At 48.7% G+C, this 23716-nt stretch overlaps 1 protein-coding gene across 2 annotated transcripts; it reads right to left on the reverse strand.

The window, feature by feature from the left end:
* Nucleotide 1: 1 nt before the first annotated feature.
* ACADM (acyl-CoA dehydrogenase medium chain) lies at nucleotides 2-20356 on the reverse strand. Of its 2 annotated transcripts, none has more exons than XM_075320286.1 (12): nucleotides 20252-20356; nucleotides 16591-16687; nucleotides 16038-16135; nucleotides 15890-15959; nucleotides 15376-15476; nucleotides 14894-14974; nucleotides 13422-13552; nucleotides 11722-11830; nucleotides 11433-11573; nucleotides 11260-11355; nucleotides 10731-10979; nucleotides 2-343 (listed from the first exon to the last, which is right to left on the reverse strand). In XM_075320286.1, the coding sequence occupies exons 1-12, from the start codon at nucleotides 20273-20275 to the stop codon at nucleotides 272-274; spliced, it is 1269 nt and encodes a 422-aa protein (XP_075176401.1). In that variant the 5' UTR covers nucleotides 20276-20356; the 3' UTR covers nucleotides 2-271. The 2 variants fall into 2 exon arrangements, with proteins under 2 accessions (XP_075176401.1, XP_075176400.1); XM_075320285.1 differs by having other exon boundaries at nucleotides 15376-15501; nucleotides 15813-15959.
* Nucleotides 20357-23716: the final 3360 nt, after the last annotated feature.

Here is a 23716-nt window from a genome sequence, read left to right on the forward strand (position 1 = left end):
ACACTTTTAGAAACTTTATTTTTACAGTGTTTGGACGGATTACTATTTGCATTTTCATGTGCACTTCTGATGCTACGAGATTCACAGGATATACCGGCTCAATGTGCAGAACATTATTAAATCGATGGATACAATCAGGAATCAGTCTATCTGCAGCCGGTCATAAAAGTACAAACTGATACAAAGTGCAGGAACTCCTGCAGTGTATAGAAACTAAACTTGTTATTAAGGCTGTGGGTGAGAACAGTCCGGAGCGGAGGAGGCAGAGTCTTTATTCCTTGTACTTGCCAAAATGTTCCCGGGCAATGATGAGCCTCTGGATCTGGGCTGTGCCTTCATAGATCTGCAACACAAGGAGCAAAAAGATTACATCCATACGTTATGGTACAATCGCCATGCTGATTGGTATCACTATCTGGACATGTGCACGAGGCGGTGATACAGCTCCAAACAACCCCCGGGGCATAAAAATCCAGACAAGGGGCAATTGGTAGAAATCCAACTCCCAAAAAATTCCTCCAAAACTTTTATTTGTAGTTTCTTAAAATTAATAGATACAGATTCATCTAAATCCAACGAGCTACGGCCTGTGTGCGGAGACGCCATGGGCCATCGTTACTCGCAAGCCACAGCTCGCTGGATTAACACTAGAAGTCCCAGGAATTTCCAGCTCCATAGGGTTCCAATGGTAGAAATGTTAAATGACCCCTCTCTGGGACTTCGTGTAAGGCCCCCTTCACACGTCCGTGAAAAACACGCACGTGTGTTACGGGCCGTTTTTCGGGTCCGTGTCCCGTTTTTGTGTCCGTTTTTATGGTCCGTGTGGCACCTGTGTGAATTGCGTATGCTAGCCGTGTTTGTGTGCAGAACGTCCGTGTGTGCGTGTGGAATTAACGTGTATGTGTACGTGTAATGTCCGTGTGTGTGATGCACAATGTCGTTTATAAAATGTCGGCTGACAGCAGACAGAGTTGCGCGATGAGAATGAACTCGGGTGAACTTCACCCGACTTCATCCTCATACCGCGGCTCTGTCTGTGTCGAGTACTGATTAGCGGTCACCTGTGAAGGATTCACCGGTGACCGCTAATCCCCCGAGTGACTGAAGTGTCCCCCCCTCTCTCATACTCATCGATCCCCGATCACCGGCGCTGCACGGCGTTCACACTGCTGCGGCGGCTTTTACTATTTTGAAAAAGCCGGCCGCTCATTAAACAATCTCCTATTCCCTGCTTTCCCCGCCCACCGGTGCCTATGATTGGTTACAGTGAGACACGCCCCCACGCTGAGTGACAGGTGTCACACTGCACCCAATCACAGCAGCCGGTGGGCGTGTCTATACTGTGCAGTAAAATAAATAAATAAATAATTAAAAAAAAACGGCGTGCGGTTCCCCCCAATTTTAATGCCAGCCAGATAAAGCCATACGGCTGAAGGCTGGTATTCTCAGGATGGGGAGCTCCACGTTATGGGGAGCCCCCCACCCTAACAATATCAGTCAGCAGCCGCCCAGAATTGCCGCATACATTATATGCGACAGTTCTGGGGCTGTACCCGGCTCTTCCCGATTTGCCCTGGTGCTTTGGCAAATCGGGGTAATAAGGAGTTATTGGCAGCCCATAGCTGCCAATAAGTCCTAGATTAATCATGTCAGGCGTCTATGAGACACCCTCCATGATTAATCTGTAAGTTACAGTAAATAAACGCACACACACCAGAAAGAAGGGAATTTTGTTACTTACCGTAAATTCCTTTTCTTCTAGCTCCTATTGGGAGACCCAGACGATTGGGTGTAAAGCACTGCCTCCGGAGGCCACACAAAGCATTACACTAAAAAGTGTAAGGCCCCTCCCCTTCTGGCTATACACCCCCAGTGGGATCACTGGCTGCTCAGTTTTAGTGCTAAAGCAAGAAGGAGGAAAGCCAATAACTGGTTTAAACAAATTCACTCCGAAGTAACAACGGAGAACTGAAAACCATTCAACATGAACAACATGTGTACCCGAAAACAACCAAAAATCCCGAAGGACAACAGGGCGGGTGCTGGGTCTCCCAATAGGAGCTAGAAGAAAAGGAATTTACGGTAAGTAACAAAATTCCCTTCTTCTTCGGCACTCCATTGGGAGACCCAGACGATTGGGACGTCCAAAAGCTGTCCCTGGGTGGGTAAAGAAATACCTCATGTTAGAGCTGCAAAGACAGCCCTCCCCTACGGGGAGGCAACTGCCGCCTGCAGGACTCTTCTACCTAGGCTGGCGTCCGCCGAAGCATAGGTATGCACCTGATAATGTTTGGTGAAAGTGTGCAGACTCGACCAGGTAGCTGCCTGGCACACCTGTTGAGCCGTAGCCTGGTGTCGTAATGCCCAGGACGCACCCACGGCTCTGGTTGAATGGGCCTTCAGCCCTGATGGAACCGGAAGCCCAGCAACACGGTAGGCTTCAAGAATTGGTTCTTTGATCCATCGAGCCAGGGTGGCTTTAGAAGCCTGCGACCCTTTGCGCTTACCAGCGACAAGGACAAAGAGTGCATCCGAGCGGCGCAGGGGCGCCGTGCGGGAAATGTAGATTCTGAGTGCTCTCACCAGATCCAACAAATGTAAATCCTTCTCATACCGATGAACTGCATGCGGATAAAAGGAAGGCAAGGAGATATCCTGATTAAGATGAAAAGAGGATACCACCTTAGGGAGAAACTCCTGAATGGGGCGCAGCACTACCTTGTCCTGGTGGAACACCAGGAAGGGAGCCTTGGATGACAGCGCTGCTAGTTCAGACACTCTCCGAAGAGACGTGACCGCTACCAGAAAGGCCACTTTCTGTGAGAGTCGAGAAAGTGAAACATCCCTCAGAGGCTCGAAGGGCGGCTTCTGGAGAGCAACAAGGACCTTGTTTAGATCCCACGGATCTAACGGCCGCCTGTACGGAGGGACGATATGACAAACCCCCTGCAGGAACGTGCGCACCTGAGAAAGTCGCGCTAGACGCTTCTGAAAAAACACGGATAGTGCCGAGACTTGTCCCTTAAGGGAGCCGAGCGACAAGCCCTTTTCCAACCCAGATTGCAGGAAGGAAAGAAGGACAGGTAACGCGAATGGCCAGGGGGATACTCCTTGTGCAGAGCACCAGGATAAGAAAATCTTCCACGTTCTGTGGTAGATCTTAGCAGAAGTGGACTTCCTAGCCTGTCTCATGGTGGCCACGACCCCTTGGGATAATCCTGAAGACGCTAGGATCCAGGACTCAATGGCCACACAGTCAGGTTCAGGGCCGCAGAATTCCGATGGAAAAACGGCCCTTGGGACAGTAAGTCTGGTCGGTCTGGTAGTGCCCACGGTTGGCCGACCGTGAGATGCCACAGATCCGGGTACCACGACCTCCTCGGCCAGTCTGGGGCGACGAGTATGACGCGGCCGCAATCGGATCTGATCTTGCGTAGCACTCTGGGCAAGAGTGCCAGAGGTGGAAACACATAAGGGAGCCGGAACTGCGACCAATCTTGCACTAAGGCGTCTGCCGCCAGAGCTCTTTGATCGCGAGACCGCGCTATGAAGGTCGGGACCTTGTTGTTGTGCCGAGACGCCATTAGGTCGACGTCCGGCACCCCCCAGCGGCGGCAGATTTCCTGAAACACGTCCGGGTGAAGGGACCATTCCCCTGCGTCCATGCCCTGGCGACTGAGGAAGTCTGCTTCCCAGTTTTCTACGCCCGGGATGTGAACTGCTGATATGGTGGATGCTCTGTCCTCCACCCACAACAGAATCCGCCGGACTTCCTGGAAGGCTTGCCGACTGCGTGTCCCTCCTTGGTGGTTGATGTATGCCACCGCTGTGGAGTTGTCTGACTGAATTCGGATCTGCTTTCCTTCCAGCCACTGCTGGAAGGCTAGTAGGGCAAGATACACTGCCCTGATTTCCAGAACATTGATCTGAAGGGTGGACTCCTGCTGAGTCCACGTCCCTTGAGCCCTGTGGTGGAGAAAAACTGCTCCCCACCCTGACAGACTCGCGTCCGTCGTGACCACTGCCCAGGATGGGGGTAGGAAGGATCTTCCCTGTGATAATGAGGTGGGAAGAAGCCACCATTGCAGAGAGTCCTTGGCCGTCTGGGAAAGGGAGACTTTCCTGTCCAGGGAAGTTGTCTTCCCGTCCCATTGGCGGAGAATGTCCCATTGAAGTGGGCGCAGATGAAACTGCGCGAACGGGACTGCCTCCATTGCTGCCACCATCTTCCCTAGGAAGTGCATGAGGCGCCTTAAGGGGTGCGACTGACCATGAAGGAGAGACTGCACCCCTGTCTGTAGTGACCGCTGCTTGTCCAGCGGAAGCTTCACTATCGCTGAGAGAGTATGAAACTCCATGCCAAGGTACGTTAGTGATTGAGTCGGTGACAGATTTGACTTTGAAAAGTTGATGATCCACCCGAAAGTCTGGAGAGTCTCCAGCGCAACATTCAGGCTGTGTTGGCATGCCTCTTGAGAGGGTGCCTTGACAAGTAGATCGTCCAAGTAAGGGATCACCGAATGTCCCTGAGAGTGCAAGACTGCTACCACTGCCGCCATGACCTTGGTGAAAACCCGTGGGGCTGTCGCCAGACCAAATGGCAGAGCTACGAACTGGAGATGGTCGTCTCCTATCACGAAACGTAGAAAACGTTGGTGCTCTGTAGCAATCGGCACGTGGAGATAAGCATCTTTGATGTCTATTGATGCAAGGAAATCTCCTTGAGACATTGAGGCAATGACTGAGCGGAGGGATTCCATCCGGAACCGTCTGGCGTTCACATGCCTGTTGAGCAGCTTTAGGTCCAGAACAGGACGAAACGAGCCGTCCTTTTTTGGAACCACAAAGAGATTGGAGTAAAAACCTTGCCCTTGTTCCTGCGGAGGAACAGGGATCACCACTCCTTCTGCTCTTAGTGAGCACACTGCCTGCAGAAGGGCCTCTGCTCGATCGGGATGTGGGGAGGTTCTGAAGAACCGAGGCGGAGGACGAGAACTGAACTCTATCCTGTACCCGTGAGACAAAATGTCTGTTACCCACCGGTCCTTGACCTGTGGCAGCCAAATGTCGCAAAAGCGGGAGAGCCTGCCACCGACCGAGGATGCGGAGGGAGGAGGCCGAAAGTCATGAGGCAGCCGCCTTGGAAGCGGTGCGTCCGGTTGCTTTCTTGGGGCGTGAGTGAGCCCGCCAGGAATCTGAGCCCCTTTGCTCCTTCTGAGTCCCTTTGGACGAGGAGAATTGGGCCTTGCCGGAGCCTCGAAAGGACCGAAACCTCGACTGCCACTTCCTCTGTTGAGGTTTGCTTGATCTGGGCTGGGGTAAGGAGGAATCTTTACCCTTGGATTGCTTAATGATTTCAGCCAATTGGTCACCAAACAGTCTGTCTCCAGATAGTGGCAAGCTGGTTAAACATTTTTTGGAAGCAGAATCCGCTTTCCATTCCTTTAACCACAAGGCTCTGCGCAAAACCACAGAGTTGGCAGACGCCATTGAGGTACGGCTCGTAGAGTCTAGGACAGCGTTGATAGCGTAAGTCGCAAACGCAGACATTTGCGAGGTTAGGGACGCCACTCGCGGCACTGCTGGACGTATGATAGAGTCCACCTGTGCCAGACCAGCTGAAATAGCTTGGAGTGCCCACACGGCCGCGAATGCTGGAGCAAACGACGCGCCGATAGCTTCATAGACAGACTTTAACCAAAGGTCCATCTGTCTGTCATTGGCATCTTTAAGTGAAGCCCCATCCTCCACTGCAACTATGGATCTAGCCGCAAGCCTGGAGATTTGCCGGTAGATCAGCCCCACAAGCGGCACAAGCAACGCATACAGCCTGTGTCTTGGCACCCTTGCGTTTTGCGGATGACATGCTGTTGTCTCCTCAGAGCAAGATAGGGTATACAGCCAAGAAGCGACCTTACAGTGCAGTATATATATATAAATATGGTATAGAGAAAAAAAGTACACCAATATAACACTGTGGCACTAGTGGGGCCAGCACTAAAGTGCTGCTTACCGCCCGCTTAACGCGGGTGTGTGGTCGCCAGAAATCCCTTGTCTGGGTCTCCCAGAGCCTGTGTCCGTTCTCCAGCCAGACTGCATGTAGGAATGGCTGCCGGCGTCCTATGGAGAGGGGCGGGCCCTGGGCGTGTGCAGACAAAGAGCGGGAAACCTGCGTCCCACTGTGCTCAGTGAGAGGGCTGGAGCATGTAAATAAGGCTCCAGCCCTCGGCGCTGACTATCGTACAGCGTCTCTCCCTTGCCCTGATTGACAGGGCGGGGGCGGGAACGAAGCGGAGCTAGGCCGCAAAAGCCGGGGACTAAATTTATAAGCGACGCCGTCGTAAAAGCACGGTCGGCGCTAAGTCCCCGGCGCACTACAAGTCTCAGCCGCGCCGCCGCTCTAGGGGCGGCCGGCGCGGCAGTCCCCAACACAAAGTCACTCAGAGAAACTGCAGTGACTGTAACCCCAGCGCGCAGCGCTACTGTCCCCGGCGCACTAGCACACCCAGCAAGTCTGGGATGTGCGCGGTCTGTCCATACGGGGACACAGAGTACCTGAATGTTGCAGGGCCTTGTCCCTGAATGGTACCCCGCTCCGTATCCAGCAGGTTCTACGGGTCTGTGGATGGAGCCCGGCCTCAGGGCTTGGGGGCCGGTAAGATCCCACTTCCTCAGAGCCCCTCAGGGGGATGGGGAAGGAAAGCAGCATGTGGGCTCCAGCCTCCGTACCCGCAATGGGTACCTCAACCTTAACAAACACCGCCAAAAGGAATGGGGTGAGAAGGGAGCATGCTGGGAGCCCTATATGGGCCCTCTTTTCTTCCATCCGATATAGTCAGCAGCTACTGCTGACTAAACAGTGGAGCTATGCGTGGATGTCTGACCTCCTTCGCACAAAGCTTGAAAACTGAGCAGCCAGTGATCCCACTGGGGGTGTATAGCCAGAAGGGGAGGGGCCTTACACTTTTTAGTGTAATGCTTTGTGTGGCCTCCGGAGGCAGTGCTATACACCCAATCGTCTGGGTCTCCCAATGGAGCGCCGAAGAAAAATCCTTTATTAGAAATAAAAACACACACACATTCCCTGGTTCACCACTTTAATCATCCCCGAAAAAGCCCTCCATGTCCGGCGTCATCCAGGATGCTCCAGCGTCGCATCCAGCGCTGCTGCATGGAGGTGACAGGAGCTGCAGAAGACACCGCCGCTCCGGTCACCTCCACGCAGCTAATGAAGACAGCCGTGCGATCAGCTGAGCTGTCACAGAGGTAACCTCAGTGACAGATCAGCTGATCGCACGGCTGTCTTCATTAGCTGCGTGGAGGTGACCGGAGCGGCGGTGTCTTCTGCAGCTCCTGTCACCTCCATGCAGCAGCGCTGGATGCGACGCTGGAGCATCCTGGATGACGCCGGACATGGAGGGCTTTTTCGGGGATGATTAAAGTGGTGAACCAGGGAATGTGTGTGTGTTTTTATTTCTAATAAAGGATTTTTTCTGGTGTGTGTGTGTTTATTTACTGTAACTTACAGATTAATCATGGAGGGTGTCTCATAGACGCCTGACATGATTAATCTAGGACTTATTGGCAGCTATGGGCTGCCAATAACTCCTTATTACCCCGATTTGCCAAAGCACCAGGGCAAATCGGGAAGAGCCGGGTACAGCCCCAGAACTGTCGCATATAATGTATGCGGCAATTCTGGGCGGCTGCTGACTGATATTGTTAGGGTGGGGGGCTCCCCATAACGTGGAGCTCCCCATCCTGAGAATACCAGCCTTCAGCCGTATGGCTTTATCTGGCTGGCATTAAAATTGGGGGGAACCGCACGCCGTTTTTTTTTAATTATTTATTTATTTTACTGCACAGTATAGACACGCCCACTGGCTGCTGTAATTGGGTGCAGTGACACCTGTCACTCAGCGTGGGGGCGTGTCTCACTGTAACCAATCATAGGCACCGGTGGGCGGGGAAAGCAGGGAATAGGAGATTGTTTAATGAGCGGCCGGCTTTTTCAAAATAGTAAAAGCCGCCGCAGCAGTGTGAATGCCGTGCAGCGCTGCGCCGGAGATCGGGGAACGGTAAGTATGAGAGAGGGGGGGGAAACTGACCAACAGAGTGTGAGAGAGGGACAGACAGACAGAGAGACCGACAGAGAGACTGACCGACGGACTCAGGGAGATTGACGGACATACACAGAAATAGAAAGAATAGCCGACATCACTAGAAATAAAAACACCAAACGGACACGGACTATAGGTATATGCATACGTGTTTACTAACGTGTGTGCACATACCCATAGACTTTCATTGTGTCCACGTGTGCGTGCTCCGTGCAGATAACGGACATGCATCCGTGCCAAACGCAAACACATACGGATCACGGACACGCACATAATGAAATAACGGACGTGTGACCACAATCATAGATTAACATTGGTGCACGTTTGGCCGTGTCTCCGGTATATACGGAAACGGACCAAACACGCACGTGTATCACGGACGTGTGAAGGGGGCCTAAGAGGAATCTACATCCATTCATTTTCAGAAGTTTGCATTTTAAGCTTTTTTGGGAGCTGGATTTGTACCATTTGCACCTTGGCTTCTTCACGCTTCTCATAGCGATTCCTGTGCCAAAAACACCAGTTTGCCACATTGGGTGACCATGGCTTTCTTGCATATAAATGCAGCACATTGCCATTGTATCAGCCCTAACGGTGCCTCCAACTCTATGAAAAGGGGTTAGCCAGGATTTCAATTTTTTTACAAAAACAGCGCCACATCTCTCCACAGGTTGCGTGTTGTATTACATATCAGACTCACTGCACGGACTAAAACTGCAATACCAAACACAACCTGTAGACAAGGGAGGCGCTGTTTTGGGGAAAAAGCAGCTGTGTTTTTTTAATACAATCCCTATAACAGTCTCAGGTGCATTTCATATACATTGTATATGTCTGATACTCTAATCCAGGTTATCTGACAATCCAGCACCCAACAGATCCCACAGATATTCCAGGCCTAGGGCAGAGACTCACAGGATGTGACTGCCGCATGCACCGCCTGCAGCCAGCACTGAGCGCATGACTTTGTGTTAGGCCCGTTTCACACGTCAGTGAAAAACAGTGACGTTTTTCACTGGCGTGTAAAACACGCACATGTCCCTGCGTGTGCCGAGATTCACGGCACACGTGGGTTGTCTAAGTGCAATCCGGGCTCCGTTCTCCGTGGCCCGTGATTGCACTTAGAAATCAACTCACCTGTGCCCGCTCCCGCTGTCCATGGTGCTGATCGCTCCCGCGGTGCAGCATCCGGCCGGCGCTGACCCCCGCAGCAGCTGCTTCCGGGTCAGCTGTGTCGTACATCATGAATATGCGCGACAGTAATGAGCCGGCTCAGAAGCAGCAGGGAGAACAGGCTGCAGAGAGTGCGGCTGAAGCCGGGTGAGTTAAAATGTTTTTTATTTTAGAAGCACGTTTTTTTCTGGCACGTGTTTCACGGACCACACCACTGCGTGGTCCGTGGGACATCAGTGATGCCAGAAAAAAATGGACATGTCTCCGTGCGGCAATCACGCACACGCGGGTACACCGCACGGAGACACGTGCAGTGACAAATCACTGACGTGTGAGCAGACCCATTCATTATAATGGGTCTGCATATGTCAGTGATTCTGGTACGTTTAAAAAAAAGCACAAACGTCCCAGAATCACTGACGTGTGAAAGGGGCCTTAATGCGGATATTTCCTGCACTCAAACACCTTCGCTCCCCCTTGTGAGTCCACAGCCTGATATAAGCTGTGCACAGCTTATGTCATTAAACCCCTTCCCATCATGGCCAATTTTCTTTTTTCCTGCTCTTTTGTTTTTTTGCTCCTCTTCTTCGAGAAGCAACATCTTTTTATAGTTATATATTTTTATAATCTTTTGTGCAAAGTGCTGTATTTTTTATTAGAATCCATACAATAGTTTGATTGTTTTTTTGTAGTATATTTTGATGGAGGGGCAACAACTGAAACAATGACATTCCAAAGTTTGGCTTTTGTTCTTTACATTTTATCTCTTGGGTTAAATCAGTTAATATTTTGATTGATCGGAATTTTAGGAGGACACTTTTTTTTTTAATTTCCTTTATTTTTTTTATTTTTGGAAGGGGACAGGAGATTATATATATATATATATATATATATATATATATATATATAATCTCTTTAAATTCTCTTAAAGAACTTGAAGCTGCGATAGTTTGATCACTTGTACTACAGGCTGAAATGCTTGAGTGTTGCTGATATGGCACAAATAATGATCCTCTGTGGAGCCCTGTGGCAGGTTTTCTCAGGAGCACCAAGATGGAAGTGGCCGAGGGTCTTCAGTAGGTCCATGGCTGCCATGACAAGCCCGTCGGCACCTTGCAATCATGTCTGGTAGGGGTTCAGATTAATGATTGCCACAACAGACGGCCCTACCTGGATTACGCCACTTGAAATGCTGACAGATGACTAAACAGCGGCATTACAACGGTGTAAAAGAAGCAGGCTCCAGTCGCTCAGAGACAGATGCTGGCTGTAGACCACAGTCGGCACCTGCCTTGTGTAGCTTCTGATCCACATGCCATAAACCCAAAATCTCCGCAGGATGTAATAGTAAGGTGTCCAGCCCGTCAGACATTCACGAGTGACTGCACAGGCTTTTCGATTTCAGACCCCCTGTCTGTGCAGATCCGTCCCCCTTACCTGGTAGATTTTGGCATCTCTCATCAGCTTTTCCACAGGATAGTCGCTGTTAAATCCGTTTCCTCCAAATACCTGGACGGCGTCTGACGCCACCTGATTGGCGATGTCTCCTGCAAACGCTTTGGCAATGGAGGCGTAGTATGTGTTCCTCCTGCCGCAGTCCACCTCCCAAGCTGCCCTCTGATACGCCATGCGGGCTAGCTCCACTTTCATCGCCATCTCGGCCAGTAAGAAGGACACTGCCTGATGCTGGACAAAAACAAATAGAAGACAAATATGAACAGATCTATGGGATTGACTCTCACCAACCTTTGCCAGCACCTCCTCCACTCCGGCAAGGGCTCCCTCAGACGCAGCGGAGTCGTGGAGGGGGTGGTAAATAGCAGCATTGGGTTGGCAGCCCAGAAATAGCAGAACCAAGCCCTTCTCTATATTTATGGCCCGAGACAGCTGAAGTGACACAGCCGGAGGTCTATCACCTACGGCATGGAGGCCAAGCTAGAATCAGGTCCCCTGTGGCTTCAGTTACCTCCGCCAGGACTCTTCCAAAGGTCTTCCTCTCCAGCGAGTACTTTGTGGCTTCATCCAGCGCTCGCTGTGCTAACCCGACGGCACCCGCTGCCACCTGCAACAGACCCCATTATAGCCAAGGTGTACAATTTGCAGAGGGCAGGGAAGCTCCATAATCAATGAGTGTTTTACCGGTGGACGGGTCTTATCAAAAGCCCCCATGGCAATTTTAAAACCAGCTCCTTCTCCGATGAGGACGTTTTCAGCAGGAACTCTGACGTCTTCGAATACAATCCCCCTGGTGTCTGAGCAGCGCTGCCCCATATTCAGCTCCTGGAAACAAATGCAGCCAAGAAAAACAGTAAGTCCTTCCATACTTTACAGTTACAGTGCACTGAGGTGCAGCAAGCAGACAACTACCTGCTCCCCAATTGATACAAAAAAGATACAAAAGGTCACAGTGACTCAATACAGTGCTCACCTTTCTCCCAATTTGCACTCCAGGACTATCTGCCTCCACGATAAAGCCGGTAAATGCTTTTCCTGTTGGAGCCTTGGGGTCAGGATTTGTGCGAGCCAAAAGAAAGTACCTGCAGAAGATGCAGAAAAACTGATCATTACGATGCCGATATTGCCAAGGAACGCTGCATTGGAAGTAGAGTATTAGGTGGCACCTATTTATATTAATAGCGATTCGTAGCAGTGGACCCTCCTGTGACACAGAGGACAGGTGTTGTCTCTACGGGCCAGAGGACTCCACAGCCCAAAGAAGACCTCTGTTCTTCTTGACTCGTGCCACGAGTAGCACCCATCATTCACTGCTGCGCCTCCACAAATTCTGATCTGCACCTTTATGTCGGGAAGTTCTGCTTTTTGTTCAAATCCCCCATAAAAATGAAAACGTTACATGTGGCTTTATACTGTTAATACATGTGTTTATATGCAAAGATTTTATTACCCGAGATCTAACTATAGGCCAATAATTAGCCCTATCCATAGTTCAAATAAAAGATAAAAAAAAAAAAAACAAGAACACAAAAACGTAGGCGTTTGGCCACTAATTTAAGGCTATGTGCGCACGTGTGCGTATTGCATGCAGTTACGCTGCGTTCTGCGTCCCCAGCAAAATCTATGAAAATTGTGCATGAGACGTGCGCACGTGGCGTATTAGAACAAAGCGATTCGGCTGCTGCCCGAAGAGTGCGTTCTAATAAGTGACATGTCAATTCTTTCGTGCGCTTTGCATGCTGTCTACAGGGAGAGGCAGCATGCAGAGCGCACGAATTCTGCAGGCACCAGGCGCTTCAAAACGGAGCTTTTCAGCTGCGCTCTGAAGCGGACCTTGTGTGTGGTGCAGAGCGCACACGTGCGCACATAGCCTAACACTGATGGCTTATCCTTTGGATGGGTTATCAATGTCTGATCGGCCGAGGGCCCACACCCGGCACCCCCAATGCTCAGCTGTTCTCTGTGCCAGCAGCAGGTGGCCAGAAATACTCTGTTTCGGAGCGGCCTTTTATTTTCCAATAGTAGCCACAACCAGGTACTGCAGATCCGGCTCCCATTCAAATCAATAGGAGGCAAATGCGCAGTGTCCATCAGAAGACGGAGCAGCTCCGGTACGGAGCATTTCTGGCCGCTTACTGCAGCTGCAGACACCGAGAACAGCTGATCGGCAGGGATGCGGGGTGTTAGACCTCGGCCAATCAGACATTGATGACCTATCCCAAGGATAGACCCTTAATGTTAAAGTAGTGACCAACCTCTATAATAAAAAAAAAAAAAACAAAAAAAAAAAAAAAAACCACCACTTTATTGTAAAGGTGATTGTTCTTTTGTTAATTTGAGAAAGCTCCCCCAGCAAGACCCAGTCTTTCATCACATAAAATTACAAGTGGGTTCCTGCCTATGCAGAGCGAAGGAGTGGAGTTTATTGGCTGCTACACTCTGAATAGGCAGCAACTGAGATTCCAAAACACTTGGTGTAATTAAGTCAGCTTTGTCATCTTGATTGCTGCCTCTGAAGAATGCTGTCACTCTCATCTCGATTGCTACCACTGGCTGCTTTACCTCTCTAGCTTGCCCGCTGACAATCAACCACAGCCTGTTCAACAAAATAAAACCGCAACTGTTACCACTGGAGGTGATCAACAATCAATACTGAACAATATAGCCACTGACCAGTTAGCTTTGCCTCCGTTAGTGATCCACATCTTCTGTCCGTTGATGATGTACTCGTTGCCCTTCTTTTCTGCTCGGGTCTTAAGCCCGGCCACGTCTGAGCCGGCGCCAGGTTCAGTCACACAATACGCCTAGGAGGACACGGCATAAAAACAGATAAAAATATATTTAGTTTGGAATAAATCTTATGCTGAATTAATGGAACTTCACCGTCTAGGTACAGCACCAATCAAAAGTTTGGACACCCCTGTTCATGCAGTGGTTTTCCTTCTTAATATTTGAATGTGCACATTGTAGATTCAGATTGAATGCAGCAAAAGCACAAAAGAAGGAAAACATGGAAACAAGGAGTAAAGAGACCAGTGAGGCAAACAGAATATATGTTACTCCTTAGCTCATCAGACGCGCTGCAGAACGTTGTGGTCACCATGTTGGGTGTCTTGAATTTGTAATAAATCACCGGTACTGTCACTGCAGAGTCCCTTCCACCACCAAACCTCCACGTTTTCATGGTGAGCACCAGACCTGCAGAAAACATCCACTCACCTATTAGATGTCGCACACAGACTTGGAGGTTATTAAGAATTTCACAGTCTCACTCAGAGTACATTGCAGTTCTTCACTGATCTAATACTCAATCCCTGTGCTGTTCGAAGCATACAAGTCTCTTCTTGTTTGGGGTTCTCAGTAGCCGCCTCTTTGCAGCAATTACAACATAAGGGCCGCTTCTCGTATCTATGGACCAATAACGTACAGGTGTGTATTCTGCTTTAGGTCAGTGAATCATTTATGAGGGCTGTTATTTGACACTTTCCCGTTTCATTGGCTGGTAATTCTGATGAACTTATCCTCTGCAGCAGAGGTCATTCTTGGTCTTCCTTACTTCGTTGGTCCTCATGAGAGACAGTTTCATCATAGCGATTGTGTTTTTTCTTGACTGCACTTGAGGATACCTTGCAGGTTCTAGCAGTTTTCCAGACCAACTGACCTACATGTCTTACAGTAATGATGGGCTGTGGTTTCTCTTTATTTGAATTGTTGTTGCCACATTCTGGGCTCAGCACTTTATGGAGCTGTGCACCAAATCTGCCTCTACAAAACACAGACATATGCGAACATTTTCTGAAGGACGGCGATTTCACAAATGACCTCCTGACAAGGTGGCCTGTTCGGGAGAGGCAATGGCTTCCAGTGACCTGACGAAGCTGTGGAATACCAAGGGGGTGCGGTGTAACGGGGGCACGGCGAGGATTCTGAGCTGGAACATTCAACACACGTGTTTCTTTATGCCTCGTCTCCATATATGTTCCTTCCTTCCGGCTTTTGATGCCTTTAGTCTGAATCTACAATGTGCATATTCCAATAGGAAGAAGGAAACCCAATACAGTAACATGGGTGAAATATGAACACAAAGACATTATCGTCATCAATATTCAGCCGGATCCATTACCAAGATATCAGACATCACTTACACACATCAGCGGCTCCTCAGTCATTCTCCCCAGGTACTTCTTTTGCTGGGCCTCGTTCCCTGCAATGATCACTGGCATTTGCTGTATAAAAAAAATAAAAAATTGTTAGAGCGCAGAATTCAATACTTGTTTGTGTGAACATACATTACTGATGCTGAGTTACCTCCTTTATTATACTCCAGAGCGGCACTCACTATTCTGCTGGTGCAGTCACTATGTACATACATTACATTAATGATCCTGAGTTACCACCTGTGTTATACTCCAGAGCTGCACTCACTATTCTGCTGGTGCAGCCACTGTGTACATACATTACTGATCCTGAGTTACCTCCTGTATTATACTCCAGAGCTGCACTCACTATTCTGCTGGTGCAGCCACTGTGTACATACATTACTGATCCTGAGTTACCTCCTGTATTATCCTCCAGAGCTGTGCTCTTACCCATATACTATAATGGAGGGTGCGATGTTTGGACTCACCCCCAGTGAATTTGCCTCTATGGCCGTCTGAATACCGGTGCAGCCATAAGCGACCTCTTCTGTTATTAGACACGTGTCGAAGATGCCGAGGTTCAGTCCTCCTGCAGATGACAATGAGTGAGCGCACTGCAGAGACAAACAGCAGCACAGAGGATGCTGCGGCTCCACAGACTCATACCATGGCAAGTTGGGGGGACGGGCCAGAGCCTCCCCCAACTCCCCACCCCCATCCCCATCCCGATCACACCCTCCCACAGTGTGTATGGATCTGCCCTACCGACAAAGGAAGTGCTATCACCTAATTGTCCCATTTACCTAGAGATTTCCAGGAAGAATAACAGAGGAATGGTTCCATACACTCTATACAACCTGCCAAAACCCTATGTGTGCAGGTCAGGAGAGCGGAGCGGCTTGAGATCAGACCTCTCCCCAATTACCTCCGTATTCCCGGTTAGACTCATCCAAAGAAACCCCACCACGCTCGTTGTGCCCCGAATGAAGAGCGTCTCCTTACCGCAGTGCTCCGGGATGTGCCCGTTCATCAGCCCCAGCTCCCAGGCTCTCTTAATGAGGGGAACGGGATACTAAAAAGAGAAGAGATTCGTTATTAACTCTTTCATTACAATGTACCTCCAGAAGGTGATGGCCGCCGCTCCTCTCACCTCCCCGCTCTTGTCATATTGGCCGGCGACAGGAATGACCTCTTCTCTGGCAAACTTGCGAGCGGTGGCCTGAAACTCTCTCTGCTGCTCGCTGAGCTCTGTACAGACGGAGAACATACGGGGCGTAAAGGCAAGGTGTGAACACGCGGAATATATTATATAGGAGAATTCATTATACCAAATGCACAGAAAAAGTCCAACTATCCACAACCCGGGACACCTCCACACATACATATAAGAAAAGCTAAAGAAACGACTGCACCAGACCCCAAACCGCTCCCCCGAGACCAGAAAGCTACAATATGGAGACGAGTCCTGGGCCCCAGGAATAATTCATTGGATTCTGGTTTCTGAATCAGCCCCATCACTTTATAACATTCAGTCTCTCACCACCAACCTATAGGATCTGACCCCCTTTTGCCCTTAATGTCTATGGATTTAGTAGGGGGGTGGTGGGGGGGGGGAACCTGTGCAGCCGCAGTTTCTGAATGTGCGTCCTCATCCATCGCACATGAGATTTGCCATGTGATACCAGAGCATATCTGACACTTACCGAAGCTGAAGCCAGGGCTGGAGGAGGAGGACGCGGCGGCCGTCTTAGGAGCCGTGGACTGAGCTCTCCAGCCGACCCTCGCAACGCGCTGCAGCACCTGGAACAAAACAATCCTCCATGTGAGTTGGGTGGAGAAGACCCGCAGTTTCTGGCCAGATTTATAACCACAGTAAAGCAGATGAGGGTTTACACCAAATCACATCCGTACAGCGCAGGAAAAAAAATCTGCAGTGAAATAGAAGTTGTGGAGCGGACGTCATATCTGCAGCAGGTGACAGATCATCTACACATTGCTGACACTTTGTGCAGATATTGACCCGCAGTCCGGACTTTAGATATCTACAGACTCCATTCTGTGTGCAGATTTCCCCGTTTACAATGGAAAGTGTGAAATCTGCGCCAAAATCAGCAAGTAACAAGTGTAGATTTTGCTGCTCATAACCTGCAGAAAAAGGCAAACCAAATACGCGAGGTGCGGATTCAGCTTTACAGCGCAGGGACACAATGTGGCTGCCGGTTTCAGCTGCTCATTAACGGGTATTCCCATCTCAGACGTCACATACAGCAGGGATGCCGCGCACCCCCAGATTAAAGATTAGGGGCTATATACTGCCGAATAGGCCACAGGTCCAATTGTTTCAGAGATGCCGGATTATTGGACGTGGTCCTCTCACCGACCACCCTGGACCTGCAGTTAGGATTTTCTTGCAGCCATTTCTAGGTGTCTGGGATTTGCAGCTCGTTATTACACAGGGTCACCTGTGACGTCTCCGGCATTTAGTGGGGGGCCCGGACGTGTACCCCACACATCCTACAAGACTCTACATTGGTTTGCAGCCCGGGAACGTGACCTTTAAGTCCCAGCGCGGTCTGTGGGCTCATCTGATGGCTTGTCAGGATGGCGGCTCATGAATATGGATTCCGCCTACAGCATCTTTATATACAAGTGTCAGGTGCACTTGTAATTACTCTGGGAACCAGAATTTAAAGGGAACTTGCCAATCTGGAAGAAACACTGACATACCACAGGAATATTTTTGCAGGAACAGTTAACGGTCCCAAAGATCACAGGAGCGTTCTCCTCCAGCTGTGATCTGCCCAGAAGAGCCCAAATACTCATCATCACATCCTCAGTACACGTGTATCACTGTATACAAAAAGCTGGATTACAATCATCATGGCTGCCACTGCCTCTCACCCTGCTTTTCCAGACACATGTGCAGGTGCAGAGCCGGGACAAAAGGGTGCAGGCGCAGAGAAAGAGGGCAGGAGAGGAGGGGAGGGGGGGGGCAAGGGCACCCAGGCAGCGGGCGGAGGGGCAAGGGCACCCAGGCAGGGGGCGGAGGGGCAAGGGCACCCAGGCAGGGGGCGGAGGGGCAAGGGCACACATGCAGGGGGCGGAGGGGCAAGGGCACACAGGCAGGGGGCGGAGGGGCAAGGGCACACAGGGGCAAGGGCACACAGGGGCAAGGGCACACAGGGGCAAGGGCACACAGGGGCAAGGGCACACAGGGGCAAGGGCACACAGGGGCAAGGGCACACAGGCAGCGGGCGGAGGGGCAAGGGCACACAGGCAGCGGGCGGAGGGGCAAGGGCACACAGGCAGCGGGCGGAGGGGCAAGGGCACACAGGCAGCGGGCGGAGGGGCAAGGGCACACAGGCAGCGGGCGGAGGGGCAAGGGCACACAGGCAGCGGGCGGAAGGGCAAGGGCACACAGGCAGCGGGCGGAGGGGCAAGGGCACACAGGCAGCGGCGGAGGGGCAAGGGCACACAGTGGTCTCCAGATTTTCCAATACCTGTTGGGCATTTCTACTTAGTTATGTAGAAGTATACCAATCTTGCAGAATAGGACAAGGACCCCCATCACAGCAGTAATGTGATTATTTTTTTTAAGGGACTATGCAATAAACTAATAAAATTAAGGGGGATTGATGCTCTTGTTAATGCAGGGGCCATGCCCCGGAGCTGCGTTGCCAGTGCAGGACGCAGAGTGGTGACATGGGCTCTGATCGGGCGCAGACTTTACACTGATGTTATGTAACCTTTGCTCTAGAGACGTGAGTGACACCGGTGATCACGTGGCAGGGGGAGGGTCGCACATACACCGCTCACACTCAATGGATAATCTGCATTTCACAGGTGACCGTCTGTCACATCGGGAGATTTAGCAGAAACGATTAACATAGATTAAGGTTTTCAAAATGTAAAGGAAAAACGCATCAGACGCAAAAAAAACCATCACAAAAAAACAATATAATAATAATAATAGTAAGTAACAGAACTGCATCCTACAGGGTCCACCGAGCATCATCAGGCGGGCGGCACGGTGGCTCAGTGGTTAGCACTGCAGCCTTTCAGTGCTGGGGTCCTGGGTTTGAATCCCACCAAGGACACTATCTGCAAGGAGTTTGTATGTTCTCCCCGTGTGTGCGCGTGGGTTTCCTCCGGTTTCCTCCCACACTCCAAAGACATACAGATAGGGACTCTAGATTGTGAGCCACAGTCTTCCTGATGTATGTAAAGCGCTGTGGAATATGTTAGCGCTATATAACAAAATTATAAAAAAATATTTAAAAGAAATAAAGATCTTTCCGCGGGGTGCTTTGTGGGGTCTGGCTGAGAATCTCACAGAGAGGAGCCCCCCGTTAGAGAACATGCCTCCTGGTGTCTCCCATTGATGTTAATAGTATATGACAGGCCCCAAACATCAGCTTGTGCACAGTACGGCTGTGATTCATGATGTTTGGCATCCGGGCTGGAGTCACATAGCGAGATCAGAGCGGATTCTGGGCGCAATCACACGACACGCTCCCAAGACAGACGGCGCCTCTTGAGGGCCCCGCATCTGTCTACCACAATCCAACACACACAGGAGCTGGGGGTTATGTTAATTAAATAATAAAAAGTAGCCTTTTCTACATTTAAAAATAAACAAAAAATAAAAACACTCAGTATCACCGAGTCAGTATCTAAAAAAAAAAAAAAAAAGACCAAACACTCGCACACGGAGCGCCGGCAACAGAAAAATAACTAAGGGACCGGTCACAGAAAGCAGCAAATTATTATTATTAAAACACTTTTGGTGTTAACGTCATCGCTGCGATCTGGACACATGTATGGTCTCTGTCTGCATGCTGGGACTTGTAGTGCCCCTCACATCAGTCACATTGTCACCCACTCATCACTGAGTACATGGAGTAGCAGGGCATGCTGGGACTTGTAGTGCCACTCATCTGTCATACCCCTAATCATCACTAAGTACATGGAGTAGCAAGGCATGCTGGGAGTTGTAGTGCCCCACACATCAGTGATATCCCCCTACTCATCACTAAGTACATGGAGTAGCAGGGCATGCTGGGAGTTGTAGTGCCCCACACATCAGTGATATCCCCCTACTCATTACATGGAGTAGCAGGGCATGCTGGGAGTTGTAGTGCCCCACACATCAGTGATATCCCCCTACTCATCACTAAGTACATGGAGTAGCAGGGCATGCTGGGACTTGTAGTACCTCTCACATCTGCCACATTCTCAGCCTCTTATCACTGACTACATGGAGTAGCAGGGTATGCTGGGACTTATAGTCCCCACTAGAGGTGCTATCAGTGCTGTGTGACCAGTCCACACTCGGCCCCAGAGGGACACATGGCCGCCACTTACCCTGGTCACCCTGAGAGAGGACATGACAGCGGCCTCCGCGCTCCAGCGACCACTAAAGACGTGCTGGTGATAATAGAACTACGGCTCCACCTCCACCTTGTACCACATGACAGCTCTGTGCCAATCAGGTTGGAGGGGGTGTGGCGTTCAGTTGCTATCAGGTCGGACAGATCAAGGGCTGTAATGCGCATGCGCCAGAGGAGACGGGCGCATGGAGGTGTCATGGCGGCGTCAACAGCTCTCAACTCACTTTCAAAATGAAGTGAATGTGAAAAGCAGTTTACCCTTTCCTTCCTCCTCAGCCCTTTTGTCTTTTTTCCATTTTGCACTTTTGTGTTTTGTTGTCTTTAGTTTTTTGTTGTTTTTTTTTACTAAGAGCCATATTTCGGTTTTTTTTGTCGCCATAAAGAAGCACTTGTTTATTATTTTGTCTGGCGTCATCCATTGCACCATATAATGTGGTGGAAACCAGGGAAAAATCAAAATCCGGTGAAAAAAAAACTGCAATTCCACCATTGTTTTGGTGGGGTTTGTTGTTTTTCCAGTAAAAGTGGCACAATTCTCCACCTCAGTCCAATAAACAGCGACATCAAGCGTGTGGTAAACAGCGACATCAAATGCGTCAAAACAGCGACATCAAACGCGTCATAAACAGTGACATCAAAAGCGTCATAAACAGTGACATCAAACGCATCATAAACAGTGACATCAAACGCGTGGTAACAGCGACATCAAGCGTGTGGTAAACAGCGACATCAAACGCGCCAAACAGCGCATCAAGCCGCGTGGTAAACTGCGACATCAAACGCGTCGTTACTTTATATGTTAGTGGTCGAGACAATTCAGAACTGTGGGGAAAAAAAAATATTTAGTTTTTCTTTCCCATTTTTTATTTTTCTGTCTCTGCTTGTTTTTCACGCCCCCAAGCTGCAATTTTTAGATTGTTTTGGGGGGGTAAGTGTGACGTTTTAATCGCTTTTTGTTTATTTTTTTGCAACTAAAAAATATTTCTGGTGATTTTTTTTTTTTGTTGTACAAGTTTTACCATACAGGATAAATAATTTTATATGTTGGATCGGTTATGTTTATAGTTTTTCCATTTATTTTTCACAGGGTGTTATGTTTTTTTACTTACTTTTTAAACTTTTTTTTACGTTTCATTTTATCCTTCATTTTCCCTGTTTCTTGATTTTTAATTATTTATTTATTTATTTTTAATTTACGAGTCTTACCATACGGGATAAATAATTTAATATCTTCATAGATCAGACTTTTACGGATGCGGAGATATTAGTTATGTTTATAATTTTTACATTTATTTTTATACTTTTTAAAACTTTTTTTTCACTTTTCACTTTATTCTTTGTTTCCTCCAGGAACAAGAACCTGCAATGATCGATCTCTGGTTCAATATGCGGCAATGCGTCTTTATTGCAGCTGGTAGTGAAATTAACAAAACAGAAAAAATGTTTTACTCACCCTCCCTGGGTCCAGAGCTGAATTTCTGCTGCTGCTCTTGTATCTGTTGTTTGGAGCACTGATATCACATTGAATGCTGCAGCCAATCACTGAGCTCAGCTGCTCGATCCGCTAACTCAGTTGTTTTTTTTTTTTTTTAATAAAACTAATCTAGTTTGGGGACAAGGGTTTTCCAAAACCATTTTGCCCTGTGCCCACGCTGCGGATTTTGACGCAGATTTTCAGAAATCTGCAGCAAAATCTGTGAAGCCAGCAAAGTCTATGAGAGTTCAGAAGTGTGCTCACGTTGAGTATTTTTCCCTTGCTTGTTTGGTGCAGATGTCTTTTTTTTTTCTTCACCAAATCTGCACCCCAATACGCGAGGGAAAAATAAGCAACGTGGGCACAGCACTTCTGAACTCTCATAGATTTTGCTGGCTTCACAATGGACATGCAGATTTTGCTGCAGATTTCTGAAAATACTCTTCAAAACTACACAGCGTGGGCGCTGGGCCTAAAACCCCTTTAAGGTATGTGCACACATTGCAGATTTGGCTGAAGAAATTTCTGCACCAAATCTACATGTATTGGCGGAAAAAACACAGCGGCATAAACGCGCCCCCTTTTCCCCATTTTTTTTGTGCTTTTCATTGCTTTCAAAGGTAAAAACGCAGAAAGAATTGACATGCTGCAATTTTTTTTCTGCAACCAAATCTGCAAGGAAAAAATCCTAAAGATGTGCAATACACTTCAGAATTCTCATTGATTTTGCTGGCAACATGGATATACAACCTTACGTTTTTATGTTGTTTATGAGGTTTTTACAATAGAAAAGGCCATTGCTCCCCCCTCTAAAAAACCCCCCAAACTGAAATATTTAAAAAATGACACAAAATTGCACTATTTGTGTTGTACATTTTATAAAGGCTTTCAGCAGATATCTGGTCACTATTTTTTGTGTGTGATGGCGCCTTCTGGAGGTTTTCACAAGTAGCTGCACTTTTTTTTTTTTGCACGTGTTTCCAGTATTCATTTATTTTAAGGGAATCTTTTTTTTCAGCATTTTTCAGTGGCTAATTTATTTGTTTATTTTTTAAGGGATATGGGTAGGTGATTTTTTAATACAATACTATTGTTATCCTTAAGTAGGGTTCAAGGAGACGTTTCCGGAGTAGGAAGTTTTATTGTTCTACCTTATCCTGTTATCTTGCTGTAAGCTCCATAGAATAGATCTATGGTTGGACTCTGTACGTGGCGCGTGGCTTGACTCTGTAGATGGTGCATGGTTGTACTCTGCACGTGGCGCCTGTTGGACTCTGTACCTGGCACGTGTTGGACTCTGTACCTGGCACGTGTTGGACTCTACGTGACGCGTAATTTGTCTCTACGTGGCATGTGTTGGACTCTGTACGTGGCACGTGTTGGACTCTACATGGCGCGTGGTTGGACTCTGTACGTGGCACGTGGTTGACTCTTGGACTCTACGTGGTGCGTTGTTGGACTCTGTACGTGGCATGTGTTGACTCTGTACGTGGCACGTGGTTGCACATGCTCTCGCTCATACATTTCACATACATCGGATTCTAGGAAGTCATTTTAGTTCGGATATTTGATAATCTTCCGAGCACCAATTCACATTTATTTACAAAGCTGCCGCCCCTCCTTTCTCACTTTAACAAGAAAAAATCCATTTTCTGTAAAATCTGAGCAAAGTCCATTTTCCCGAACGTTTATATCATTTTGCTGTTGCTATGACAACTGGAATATTCTGTCAAGAAATAACAGTTTTCTTATAAGACAGCCATCAGAAATGTCCTTTATCAGATAAAAGAAAGACTTATCAAAGACCGAAGTAAAGTCAGTCACAATAATAGGAATCAATGTCTGATCTGTGGGGTCGGTGGAGTGTCATTGTGACCCCACCAATCATTATAACAAAATCACAATGTGTTAGGAAACCGTCGAATCTTTCATTTACTCAGATTTTTTTTTGCATGGCCAGTGAAG

The sequence above is a fragment of the Anomaloglossus baeobatrachus genome, chromosome 8 (genome assembly GCF_048569485.1).
Source record: "Anomaloglossus baeobatrachus isolate aAnoBae1 chromosome 8, aAnoBae1.hap1, whole genome shotgun sequence".
Lineage (NCBI taxonomy): Eukaryota > Metazoa > Chordata > Amphibia > Anura > Aromobatidae > Anomaloglossus > Anomaloglossus baeobatrachus.